This window comes from Carcharhinus amblyrhynchos, chromosome 4 (assembly GCF_965287045.1).
Source record: "Carcharhinus amblyrhynchos chromosome 4, sCarAmb.v2.hapA, whole genome shotgun sequence".
Taxonomy (NCBI): Eukaryota; Metazoa; Chordata; class Chondrichthyes; order Carcharhiniformes; family Carcharhinidae; genus Carcharhinus; species Carcharhinus amblyrhynchos.
The window spans coordinates 66,196,895-66,209,582 of NC_137327.1; the positions used below are offsets into that span (position 1 = coordinate 66,196,895).

General features: G+C 44.7%; 1 protein-coding gene across 1 annotated transcript in view; it reads right to left on the reverse strand.

Moving 5' to 3' along the window:
* Positions 1-12,688, reverse strand: part of LOC145342431 (adhesion G-protein coupled receptor G2-like) — a 110,677-nt gene that overhangs the window by 23,682 nt on the left and 74,307 nt on the right. Inside the window, exon 6 of the mRNA XM_080187993.1 lies at positions 9,493-9,584. Within this exon, the coding sequence (XP_080044119.1) occupies positions 9,493-9,584 (92 nt within the window). The remainder of the gene's footprint in view (positions 1-9,492; positions 9,585-12,688) is intronic.

The window sequence follows — 12,688 nt, forward strand, 5'->3', positions numbered from 1 at the left end:
CACAGGAGGTTACTGCAGAAGGTCAGGGGACAGGGAGTTGGGGATAGGGTGTTAGCGTAGATAGAGGATTGGTTGTCAAATAGGAGGCAGAGAGTGGGGGTCAATGGGTGCTATTCGGATTGGCGGATGGTGACTAGTGGAGTGCCTCAGGGGTCGGTGCTGGGGCCTCAGCTATTTACCATTTATATAGATGATCTGGAGGAGGGAACCGAGTGTAGGGTGCCGAAATTTGCTGATGACACCAAGATTGGTGGAACGGCAAATTGTGCGGAGGGTGTGGAGAGTCTACAGAAGGATCTAGATAGGCTGGGCGAATGGGCCAGGAAATGGCAAATGGAATTTAATGTTGGCAAGTGCGAGGTGGTCCACTTTGGTAGGAATAATGGTAGGAAGGATTATCACTTACGTGGCGAAAAGCTGCAGCAGGCGACGGTGCAGAGGGACCTTGGGGTCCTTGTGCATGAGTCGCAAAAACCCAGCTTGCAGGTGCAGCAGGTGGTCAGGAAGGCGAATGGGATGCTGGCCTTCATAGCGAGGGGGATTGAATATAAAAGTAGGGAGGTCTTGCTGCGGCTGTATAGGGCATTGGTGAGGCCGCAGCTGGAGTACTGTGCGCAGTTTTGGGCGCCGTACTTACACAAGGATATTTTGGCCTTGGAGGGAGTGCAGAGGAGGTTTACTAGGCTGATGCTGGAGTTGAGGGGGTTGAGCTATGAGGAGAGGCTGAATAAACTAGGCTTGTACTCGTTAGAGTTTAGAAGAATGAGGGGAGATCTCATTGAGACGTATAAGATGATGAATGGGATGGATAGGATAGAGGTGGAGAGACTCTTCCTGCTCAGAAAGGATAATAGGACTAGGGGGCACAGCCTCAAGATAAACGGTTTAGAACGAGTTGAGGAGGAACTTCTTCACTCAAAGGGTGGTGAATCTCTGGAATTCTCTGCCCGTTGAAGTGGTGGAGGCTACCTCGCTAAATATTTTTAAGACACAGGTTGATGGGTTTTTGATAAGAGAGGGGATTAAGGGTAATGGGGAGAGGGCGGGAACGTGGAACTGAGCCATGACAGATCAGCCATGATCTTATTGAATGGCGGGGCAGGCTCAAAGGGCTAGATGGCCTACTCCTGCTCCTATTTCTTATGTTCTTATGTTCTTATGATATACACGGAATACGCACTGTCTCATAGAGGAAATGCTAGCAATAAACAGGAAATACTGGGAGTACAGACAGTCTGATTGGGGTAATGCTGGGAACACATTTTTTGACAGCAGAATTACTGGGAAGAGACACTGTCTGACTGACCAAATGCTGGGAATACACATTACCTGACAGAGGAAATGCTAGGAATACAAAGTGCCCGACAGAGAAAATGCTGGGAATACACACTCTCTTTTCGAGGAAATATAGGGAATATACACTTCTAATAGAGGAATACTGGGAATATACACCATCTGAAGAAATGCTGGGAATACATACTTCCTGATACAGGAATGCTGAGAATACTCATTGTCTGATAGAGGAAATGCTAGGAATACTGACTGTATGAAGGAGGAAATGCTGGGGATACACACTGTCTTATACAGGGATGCTGTGAAAACTCACTGTCTGATAGGAGAATACTGGGAATGTTGTCGGAGAGAGGCCATGCCTAACAAATATGATTGCATTTTTCTGCATATAATCAAATATGTGGCTGAGGATAGTGCGGTTGATGTAGTTTGCATGAATTTCAGCAAAACCTTTGATAAAATCACAAATGGCAGACTTGTTAAGAAGGCAAATGCATGTGGAATACAGGGTGGGTGGTTGGCTGGGCGGTTAACAGTGAGTTTAAGTGTCTTGGGTTTCAGGAAGATATAGATGAGATTGTCAAATGGGTGTATAAGTGACAGATGGAATTTATCCCTGAAAATTTTTGAGATGATGCACTTCGGAAGAAGTAACTTGACAAATAAGTATATTACGAAAGGTCTGACGCAGGGAAGTTCCGAAGAACAAAGGGACCTTGGTATGTTTGTTCATAGGTCTCTGAAGGCAGAAAGACAGGTAAATAGGGTGGTGAAAAAAATGGGACACTCACCTTTATCAATCAGGGTATAGATTACAAAAGCAGAGAGTCCATGTGGGATTGTGAGACCACTGCTGGAGTACAATGTGCAGTTCTGATCGCCACATTATAGGAAGGATTTGATTGCACTTAGAGTCATAGAGGTTTACAACATGGAAACAGTTCAAAGTGAGGGGTGGTAGGTTTAGGGGGGATTTGAGGAAAAACTTTTTTACCCAGAAGGCGATGACAGTCTGGTTGTAGATGTGGGATGCCTCACATCCTTTAAAAAGGACCTGGTTGAGTACTTGCCATGTTACAACATTTAAGGCTATAGGCCAAGTTCTGGGCAAGTGGGATTAGATGGGCTGGTCACGGCCTTTCATGCATCAGGCCTCTTCTGCACTGTAGTTTCTGTGATACTCAGGAAATTCTGTGATACTCAGGAAATGCTGGGAATACACACTTCCTGATAGAGGAATGGTTGGTAATACTCACTGCCTGATTGCAGAAATGTTGCGAGCATTCACTGTCTGATAACGGAAATTTTGGGAAAACCCACTACATGATAGAACAAATGCTGGGAATACTCAGTGCCTGATAGAGGCAAATTTTGGAAACACCACCTAATATAGAAATGCTGGGAATACTCACAGTGAGATAGAGGGAGTGCTGGGATGACACACTGCCTAATAGTCAAAATGTTGAGAATACCCACTGCCAGATAGAGGAAATGCTTACTTTTACTATTCCACATCAATGGATCACATCTAAGATCTGCAGTCCAGCTACATCCAGCTGTGAATAATGATGGACAATTAAACAACTCACTCAAGGAGAAGACTCCACAAATATTCCCATCCTCAATGATGGACTAGCCCAGCACATCACTGCAAAAGATAAAGCACTCGCAACAATCTTTAGCCAGAACTCTCAGTTGATGACCCATCTCAGGAGTCCCCATTATCATAGATGTCTTCAGCCAATTCAATTCACTCCACATGATATCAAGAAATGGTTAAAAGCACTGGATACTGTGAAGGCTAGAGCCCTGACAAAATTCTGGCAATAATACTAAAGACTTGATCTCCAGAACTTGCCACACCCCTAGACAAGCTGTTCCAGTACAGCTATTCGGCAATGTTGAACATTGCCTAGGTATACCTTGTACACAAAAATCACCAAGCTAATTATCATCCCATCAGTCTGCTCATGCTCATCAGTAAAGTGATGGGATGGATCATCAACATTGCTATCAAACAACATTTGCTTTGCAGTAACCTGCTCACTGACGCTCAGTTTGGTTCTGCCAGGGTCACTCAGTTACTGACCTCATTGCAGCCTTGGTTCAAACATGAATTCCAGAGGTAAGGTGAGAGCAACTGCTCCTAACATCGAGGCAGTTTTTAACTGAGTGTGACATCAAGTAATGATAACAAAACTGGAATCAGTCAAAACTGCAGTTCCAACAGCTCAACACCATCCAGGACAAAGCTGCGCTCAAACAGCCTCTCCCAAACAACAGCCTCCAAATCCTGCCTCATTTGGTTGTAGTTAGCCTTCCCCAGTTTAGCACCTTAACCCTAGGTCAGCACTCGTCCTTTTCCATCAGTACCCGAAAGCTTACGAAATTGTGGTTACTGTTCGCCGTGTAAATTTGATGAACTGGCCAGGCTCATTACCTAGTACTAGGTCCAGTATAAGATCTTCGATAGTTGGACTATCCACACATTGTTCCAAAAAGCCTTCCTGGACGCATTTAACAAATTCCTCACCATCCGGACTCTTAGCCCAAACGGATTTCCAGTCAATATGAGGAATTAAACAACTCTATTCTACATCAGTTCAGAATCTGCTTACATATCCGTTCCTCAACTGCCCGTGGGCGTTGGGAGGCCTGTAGTACACCCCAATCATAGTGACTGCCCCTTCCTGTTTCTGAGTTCTACCCACAGTGTCTCATTACATAATTGTTTCAAGGTGTCCTCTTTCTGCACAGCTGTCTCCCTCAGTAATCTAGGATAGATGCCAACACACCCTGGGGATTTGTCAACCTTAATGCTTGTTAATACACCAAACACTTCCTCCCTCGTAATGATGACTTGTTCTAAAGGGTTTACATATCCCTCTGAGACACTGCCAATCAACCTGTCCTTCACTTTGGGAGTACCAATGCAAACTCATTAAGGATCTTACCCATTTCCTTTGGTCAATACGCATAATCTCCTTTTATCCTCTCACGATCTTCTTGTTTCTTTGCTTTCTAACTGCTAACCAGCTTTCTATCCATGTCAAGATACTCATTGTTCCTTGGGAGCACATCAGAGAGGTAGCGATTGGTGAGAGGAGAGCTTGTGGGTAAACTACTGTGTTTTTTTTTAAACTAGCGTCTTCAGTTTTTTTTTAAATTTTAAATGGAAGTTGTCACAAGGAGGCCTGGGTAGTAGTTTTTTTTCTGGACCCCCATAAATTGGAATGGTGAGGAATCCTGATACTCTACACGCGTAGAGTATTCCACCCTCCCCCCTCCTCTAACCTAAAAAAAAGGAGAGTGACTCGGAGTGAGAGCAGGTACTTTTTTTTGTTGTTTCTTGGTAAGGGAAGTAATAGGGATGGCAGTGCAGGCAGTGCGATGTTCCTCCTGTGGGATGTTTGAGGTGAGGGACACTGGTAGTGTCCCGGCTGATTACACCTGCAGGAGGTGCATCCATTTCCAACTCCTTGAGGACCGTGTTAGAGACCTGGAGCTGGAACTGGAGGAACTAAGAATCACTAAGAATCATTCGGGAAGCAGAGGCAGCTATCGACAAAAGTTACAGGGAGATAGTTACTCCTAAAAGTGGTACATGGGTGACTGCTAGAAGGGGTAAGAAGCAGTCAGAGCAGCGATCCCCTGAGGCTGTTCCTCTCCAAAATAAGTACTCTGTTTTGGATGGTGCTGGGGAGGAAGAGTCAACCGGGGTAAGTCATGGGGTACAGGTCTCAGTGGAGGAGAGCCTGTCCTTGATGCTCAGGCGGGAAGGGGGAAGAAAAGAACCGGGTTAGTGATTGGGGATTCCATAGTTAAAGGGACAGATAGGAGAGTCTGTGGGAACAAGCAAGACTCGCGGTTGGTGTGTTGCCTCCCAGGTGCCAGGGCCCGTGATGTCACTGATCGAGTGTTCGAGATGCTTAAGGGGGAGGGGAACCAGCCCCAAGTCATGGTTCATGTAGGTACCCATGACATAGGTAGGAAAAGGGATGGGGATGTAAGGCAGAAATTCAGGGGCTTAGGGCTAAAACAAACAGAGTGGTTATCTCTGGTTTGTTACCTGTGCCACGGGATAGCATGGAGAAGAATAGAGAGAGAACAATTGAACTCGTGGCTAAAGGGATGGTGCAGGAGGGAGGGTTTCAGACACTTGGGCAATTGGGGCTCATTCTGGGGAAGGTGGGACCTCTACAAAAGGGATGGTCTGCACCTGAACCAAAGAGGTACTAATATCTTGGGGGGAAAGTTTGCCATTGCTATTCAGGGGGGTTTAAACTGATTCAGAGAGGGGATGGGAACCTGAATTGTAGCTCCAGTGTACAGGAAGATGAGAATAGGGAGGTCATGGATAAGGTTTCCAGGTCGCAGCAGAGTATTGGCAGGCGGGAGGATGGGTTGAAGTGTGTATACTTTAATGCGAGGAGCGTACGCAATAAGGTGGATGAACTTGCAGCCTGGATTGGTGCCTGGGACTTCGATGTTGTGGCCATTTCAGACACATGGATAGAGCAGGGACAGGAATGGTTGTTGCAGGTTCCGGGGTTCAGATGTTTCAGTCAGAGCAGAGAAGGTGGTAGAAGAGGGGGAGGCATGGTATTGTTAGTCAAGAACTGCATTAGGGTGGCAGAAAGGACGTTTGATGTGGACCTGTCTATTGAGGTAGTATGGGCTGAGATTAGAAACAAGAAAGGAGAGGTCACCCTGCTGGGAGTTTTTTATAGGCCTCCAAAAAGTTCCAGAGATGTAGAGGAGAGGATTGCAAAGATGATCCTGGATAGGTGCGAGAATAACAGGGTAGTTGTTATGGGGGACTTTAACTTTACAAATAGCGATTGGAAAAGCTACAGCTCAAGCACGTTAGAGGGGTCAGTTTTTGTTCAATGTTTGCAGGAAGGTTTCCTGACACAGTATGTAGATAGGCCAACAAGAGGTGAAGCTACATTGGATTTGGTATTGGGTAATGAACCAGACCAGGTGTTAGACTTGGAGGTAGGTGCGCACTTTGGTGATAGTGACCACAATTCCATTATGTTTACCTTAGTGATGGAAAGGGATATGTATGTACCAAAGGGCAGAAGTTATAGCTGGGGGAAAGGTAATTATGAGGCTATTAGGCGAGATTTAGGATGTGTAGGTTGGAGTCGAAAACTGCAGGGGTGGGAACAACTGAAATGTGGAGCTTGTTCAAGGAGCAGCTACTGCAAGTCCTTGATAAATATGTACCTGTCAGGCAGGGAGGAAGTGGTCGAGTGAGGGAACCATGGTATAATAAAGAAGTTGAATCTCTTGTGAAGAGGAAGAAGGAGGCTTATGTAAAGATGAGACATGAAGGCTCAGTTAGGGCACTGGAGAGTTACAAATTAGCCAGGAAGGAGCTAAAGAGAGTGTTAAGAAGAGCTAGAAGAGGACACGAGAAGACTTTGGCAGGTAGGATCAAGGAGAACCCTAAAGATTTCTATAGGTATGTCAAGAATAAAAGATTAGTTAGGGCAAGATTAGGGCCAGTCAGAGACAGTAGTGGGAAGTTGTGCGTGGAGCCTGAAGAGATAGGAGAGGCACTAAATGAATATTTTTCGTCAGTATTCATGCAGGAAAAAGTCAATGTAGTCGAGGAGAAAACTGAGATACAGGCTTTTAGACTAGACGGGATTGAGGTACATAAGGAGGAGGTGTTAGCAATTCTTGAGAGTAAGAAAATAGATAACTCCCCTGGGCCAGATGGGATTTACCCTAGGATTCTCTGGGAGGCTAGGGAGGAGATTGCAGAGCCTTTGGCTTTGATCTTCATGTCATCGTTGGCTACAGGTATAGTGCCGGAAGACTGGAGGATAGCAAATGTTGTCCCCTTGTTCAAGAAGGGAAGTAGAGACCATCCTGGGAACTATAGACCGGTGAGCCTTACTTCTGTTGTGGGCAAAGTTTTGGAAAGAATTATAAGGGATAGGATTTATAATCACCTAGAGAGAAATAAATTGATTAGAGATAGTCAACATGGTTTTGTGAAGGATAGGTCGTGCCTCACAAACCTTATCGAATTTTTTGAAAAGGTGACCAAAGAGGTGGGTAAGGGTAAGGCAGTTGACGTGGTGTATATGGATTTTAGTAAAGTTTTTGATAAGGTTCCCCATGGTAGGCTACTCTAGAAAATGCAGATACATGGGATTGAGGGTGATTTAGCAGTTTGGATCAGGCATTGGCTAGCTGACAGAAGATAGAGGGTGGTGGTTGATGGGAAATATTCAACCTAGAGTTCAGTTACAAGTGGTGTACCTCAGGGATCTGTTTTGGGGCCACTGCTGTTTGTCATTTTTATAAATGACCTAGATAAGGGTGTAGAAGGATGGGTTAGTAAATTTGCTGACGACACCAAAGTCGGAGGAGTTGTAGACAGTGAGGATGGATGTTACAGTTTGCAGAGGGACATAGATAAGCTGCAGAGCTGGGCTGAGAGGTGGCAAATGGCGTTTAATGTGGAAAAGTGTGAGGTGATTCACTTTGGTAAGAGTAACAGGAATACAGAATATACGGCTAATGGAAGGACTCTTGGTAGTCGACAAGCAGAGAGATCTCGGTGTACATGTGCACAGATCCCTGAAAGTTGGCACCCAGGTTGATAAGGTTGTTAAGAAGGTGTTTGGTGTGTTAGCTTTTATTGGTAGAGGGATTGAATTTCAGAGCCGTGAGATCATGTTGCAACTGTACAAAACTCTGGTGCAGCCGCACTTGGAGTATTGTGTACAGTTCTGGTCGCCGCATTATAAGAAAGATGTGGAAGCATTGGAAAGGGTGCAGAGGAGGTTTACCAGGATGTTGCCTGGTATGGTGGGAAGGTCTTATGAGGAAAGGCTGAGGGACTTGAGGTTGTTTTCGTTAGAAAGAAGAAAGTTAAGAGGTGACCTGATTGAGGCATACAAGATGATCAGAGGGTTAGATAGGGTGGATAGTGAAAGCCTTTTTCCTCGGATGGTGATGGCTAACACGAGGGGACATAGCTTTAAATTAAGGGGTGGTAATTATAGGACGGATGTCAGAGGTAGGTTCTTTACTCAGAGGGTAGTAAGGGCGTGGAATGCCCTGCTTGCAGCAGTTGTGGGCTCACCAACTTTAAGGGCGTTCAAATGGTCATTGGATAGGCATATGGATAACATTGGAATAGTTTAGGTTCATTAGATTGATTCCACAGGTCGGCACAACATCGAGGGCTGAAGGGCCTGTACTGCGCTGTAATGTTCTATGTTCTATGTTCTAAATGCGCTTTATACAGTAGTCTGCAATGTGAGACGTTGCTGACAGCTTTCTAAAGATCTAAATAAACCACATCCTCCTTGGTCAACTCCACTATTTACATCCTCAATGAATTCCAATAGATTCATCAAGTTTGATTCATTTCCCCTTTGTAAATCCATGCTGGCTTTGCCTGATTATACCAGTGCTTTCCAAATGCTGAGTTATGAAATCCTTAATAATGGACTCCATAAACATTCACTCCTGCCACCAACAAACAGTGACAGCCATGTGTACCATCTCTTATAACGTGCACTGCAGCAACTAATCAAGGCTTCCTGGACATTTGACAACTTGTTACAATTTACAAAATGCTGGGACAGCATTATCTATTACATTCCAGATGATTGTGTTAATTCATTCTAAAAACTCAAACACAACTTGTTGCTATCAAAATCCATTAAACAAGAGAAGAATAAATAAAGTCAATTGATCTGAATAATTGCTGTTTTTGTGTAACTGAATATAATTGCTAGAAATATGATCAAAATAGTTTGGGACACAACAGATAATTATAGAAGAGAGTGGCACAGTGGCACACACTGATTAGCACTGCTGCCTTACAGAGCCAGGGACCCGGGTTAGATTCTGGTCTTGGGTGACTGTATGTAGTTTGCACTGCATCCCCATATCTGCATAGATTTTCTCTGAGTGCTCCGATTTCCTTCCATGTTCCAAAGGTGTGCATGTTAGGTCAGTTGACCATGTTAAATTGACCCTTAGTCTGTGTGTGATGCAGTGGCAAATTGTCCTGGGTATACCCTGCCTAACGCCCAGTGTCTGTCAGAATAGGCTCTGACTCCCTTGCAACTCTGAATTGGAATAGGCAATTAAGTGAAAGTGAACTGTAGAAATATGCACGTCATAATTTCTATGGCTTCCTGTGACATGACGCTTGATACATACCAATAACACAGCAAAGAAAGTCAGGTGGTTGCAGGAGCATTTGGTTTGAATGCCATTGGATTTGGTTGTACATCCGGAATCACTCCAGTGATCTGCGTGTGGAGAATTTGGAACAGAAGGTTGTCAGGTTAAAATTGTAACTCAACATTGGCATGAAGTAATACAAACAGTTAAAAGGAAAAAGAAACAGTGGCACAGTAGCTAGCACTGCTGCCTCACAATGCCAGGGAACTAGGTTTGATTCCAGCCTTGGGTGACTGTGTGAAGTTTGTATGTCCTCCTCATATCTGTGTGAGTTTCTTCCAGACCCCCAAGATATCTGGACTAATGAAGAAGATAAGGAGATGTGGGATAGAAGGAAATTTGGCCAATTGGATAAGTAACTGGCTGTATCGTAGTAGAGGGTGGTGGTGGAGGGAAAATTTTCAGACTGGAGGCCAGTCACCAGTGGTGTACCACAGGGGTCAGTGCTGGGTCCTCTGCTATTTGTGATTTTTATCAATGACTTGGCAGAAGGAGCTGAAGGGTGGGTTAGTAAATTTACTGACAACACCAAGATTGGTGGAGTAGTAGATGAGGTGGAGGGCTCTTGTAGGCTGCAAAGAGACATTGATAGGATGCAGAGCTGGGCTGAAAAGGGCAGACTAATAAGAATGAGGTGATTCATTTTCATAGGACAAAATTGAATGCAGATTACAGGGTCAACAACAGAGTTCTCAGGAATGTGGTGGAACAGAGAGATCTTGGGGTTCATATCCACAGATCTCTGAACGTTGCCACTCAAGTGGATAGAGTCATGATGAAGGCTTATAGTGTGTTAGCATTTATTAACAGGGGGTTTGAGTTTCAGAGCTGTGGGGTTATGCTGCAATTATACCAGATGTTAGTGAGACCACATTTGGAATATTGTGTTCAGTTCTGGTTACCTCATTATAAGAAGGATGTGGAAGCATTGGAGAGAGTGCAGAGGAGATTTACCAGGATGCTGCCTGGTTTGTAGGATAGGTCTTATGAGGAAAAGTTGAGGGAGCTGGGGCTTTTCTCTTTGGAGCAAAGGGGGATGAGAGGCGACTTGATAGAAGTTTATAAGATAATGAGAGGGATTGATAGAGTGGACGTGCAGAGACTATTTCCTCGGATGGATGTAGCTGTTACTAGGGGGCGTAACTATAAGGTTCATGGTGGGAGATATAGGAGGGATGTTGGAGGTAGATTCTTTACTCAGAGAGTGGTTGGAGTGTGGAATAGACTGCCTGCTGTGATAGTGGAGTCGGACACTTTAGGAACTTTCAAGCGGTTATTAGATAGGCACATGGAGCACATCAGAATTATAGGGAGTGGGATAGCTTGATCTTGGGATTGGACATAGCTCGGCACAACATTGGGGACCAAAGGGCCTGCACTGTGCTATAATGTTCCATGTTTCTATATGCAACTTAAATGGATTGGCCATGGCAGCTATGCAGGGTTACTGGGATAAGGTGGCGTAGAGGGCCTGGGTAGGATGCTCCTTCAGAGAGCCGGTACAGACTGATGGGCTGGGTGGTCCCATTGTCACTGTCAGGATTCTATGATATGTTTCTAAAGCAGAGTGTAACTGCAGTGTGGAATTTTGGTGAAAATGGGAAATTTTAAATATCTTTCTAAAAATCTAATATTGCTGATTTTTGTGTTTAATATTTAACTGTAAGTACTGTTTAAATTCTAAGTTTCATCCAGGGGCCTAAGCAGGATAGAAGCTGTCCATTGGCAGCAGGTGAAAGAGTTAATGAAGGATAAAGGCAAAAAAACTGCGGGTAGTGGAATCTGAAATAAAAACAGAAAATGCTGGGGAAACTCAGCAGGTCCAATAACATCTGAGGAGAGAGAACAGAGCCAATGTTCCGAATCTGAATGATCTTTCATCAGAGCTGCTCTGAGGGTCATCCAGATGTGAAACATTAGCTCTATTCCTTCTCCATCGATGCTGTCAGACCTGCTGAGTTTTCCCAGCATTTTCTGTTTTTGAGTTAATGAAAGAAACTGGCTGTAACTGGACTTAGCGAATCATTTGGTTCAGAACAGATCAATTCATACTTTCACTGTGCAACAGCACTGTATACGACTGTATGTGAAATGTTGAAGTTTGGCGAGAGAAAGAAATTGGGGGTGGGAGGCACTCCTTTCTTTTCTAACTTTTTGACATTGTAGGAATTGGTTTCTCTGTTCTACAGGGGAGGAGATGAGCTGTTGGTGAGTATCTGGTCAATGTCTGGTAAGTGGCACAACAGTGGCACAGTGTCACAGTGGTTAGCAGTGCTGCCTCACAATGCCAGGTGTTGAATTCAGGCCATGGGTGACTGTGTGGAGTTTGCACCTTCTCCCCGTGTCTGCGTGGGTTTCCTTTGGGTGCTCTGGTTTCCTCCCACAGTCCAAAGATGTGCAGGTTAAGTTGATTGGCCATGCTAAATTGCCCGAAGTGTCAGGGAGACTGATAAGGTAAATACATGGGGTTGTGGGTTTAGGGCCTGGGTGGGATTGTGGTGGGTGCAGACTCAATGGTCCAAATGGCCTCTATTTGTATTGTAGGGATTCTATGACATTCTATGACAAGTGGTCAAGGAATGTTTCCCGAAGGTTTAAATTTGTCCTACAGTTTGTGGTACAACTAAGAAATATTTAAAAGAAAATCATAGAATCCCTGCAGTACTGAAGGAGGCCATTCGGCCTATTTAGTCTGCACTGACACCAATTCCACCCAGGCCCTAACCCCACTTAGTTACCCTGCTAATCCCTCCAACTTATCACATCCTGAGACACTAAGGATTAATATAGTTGTCCAATCAACCTAGCCTGCGCATCTTTGGACTGCGGGAGAAAACCAAAGCACTTAGAGGCAACCCACACAAACACAGGGAGAATGTGCAAACTCCACACAGACAGTGATCCAAGTCAGGAATTGAACCCGGGTCCCTGGAGCTGTGAGGCAGTAGTGCTAACCACTGTGCCACTGTGCCACCCCTAAACTAAATAATTCAACAGAACAATGAAATAAAGCTCATGGGTATGGCAAGACAGGTGATGTGTCAAGGCTGCAGCATACAGAAGCTCATGGATATCAGTGTTATCCAGGGCAAGCATGTCTGCATTAAACTACTGAGGCTTGAGGAAATTTGGCTCAGAATCATTGAGCTGAACAGTGAGCTGGGGACACTGT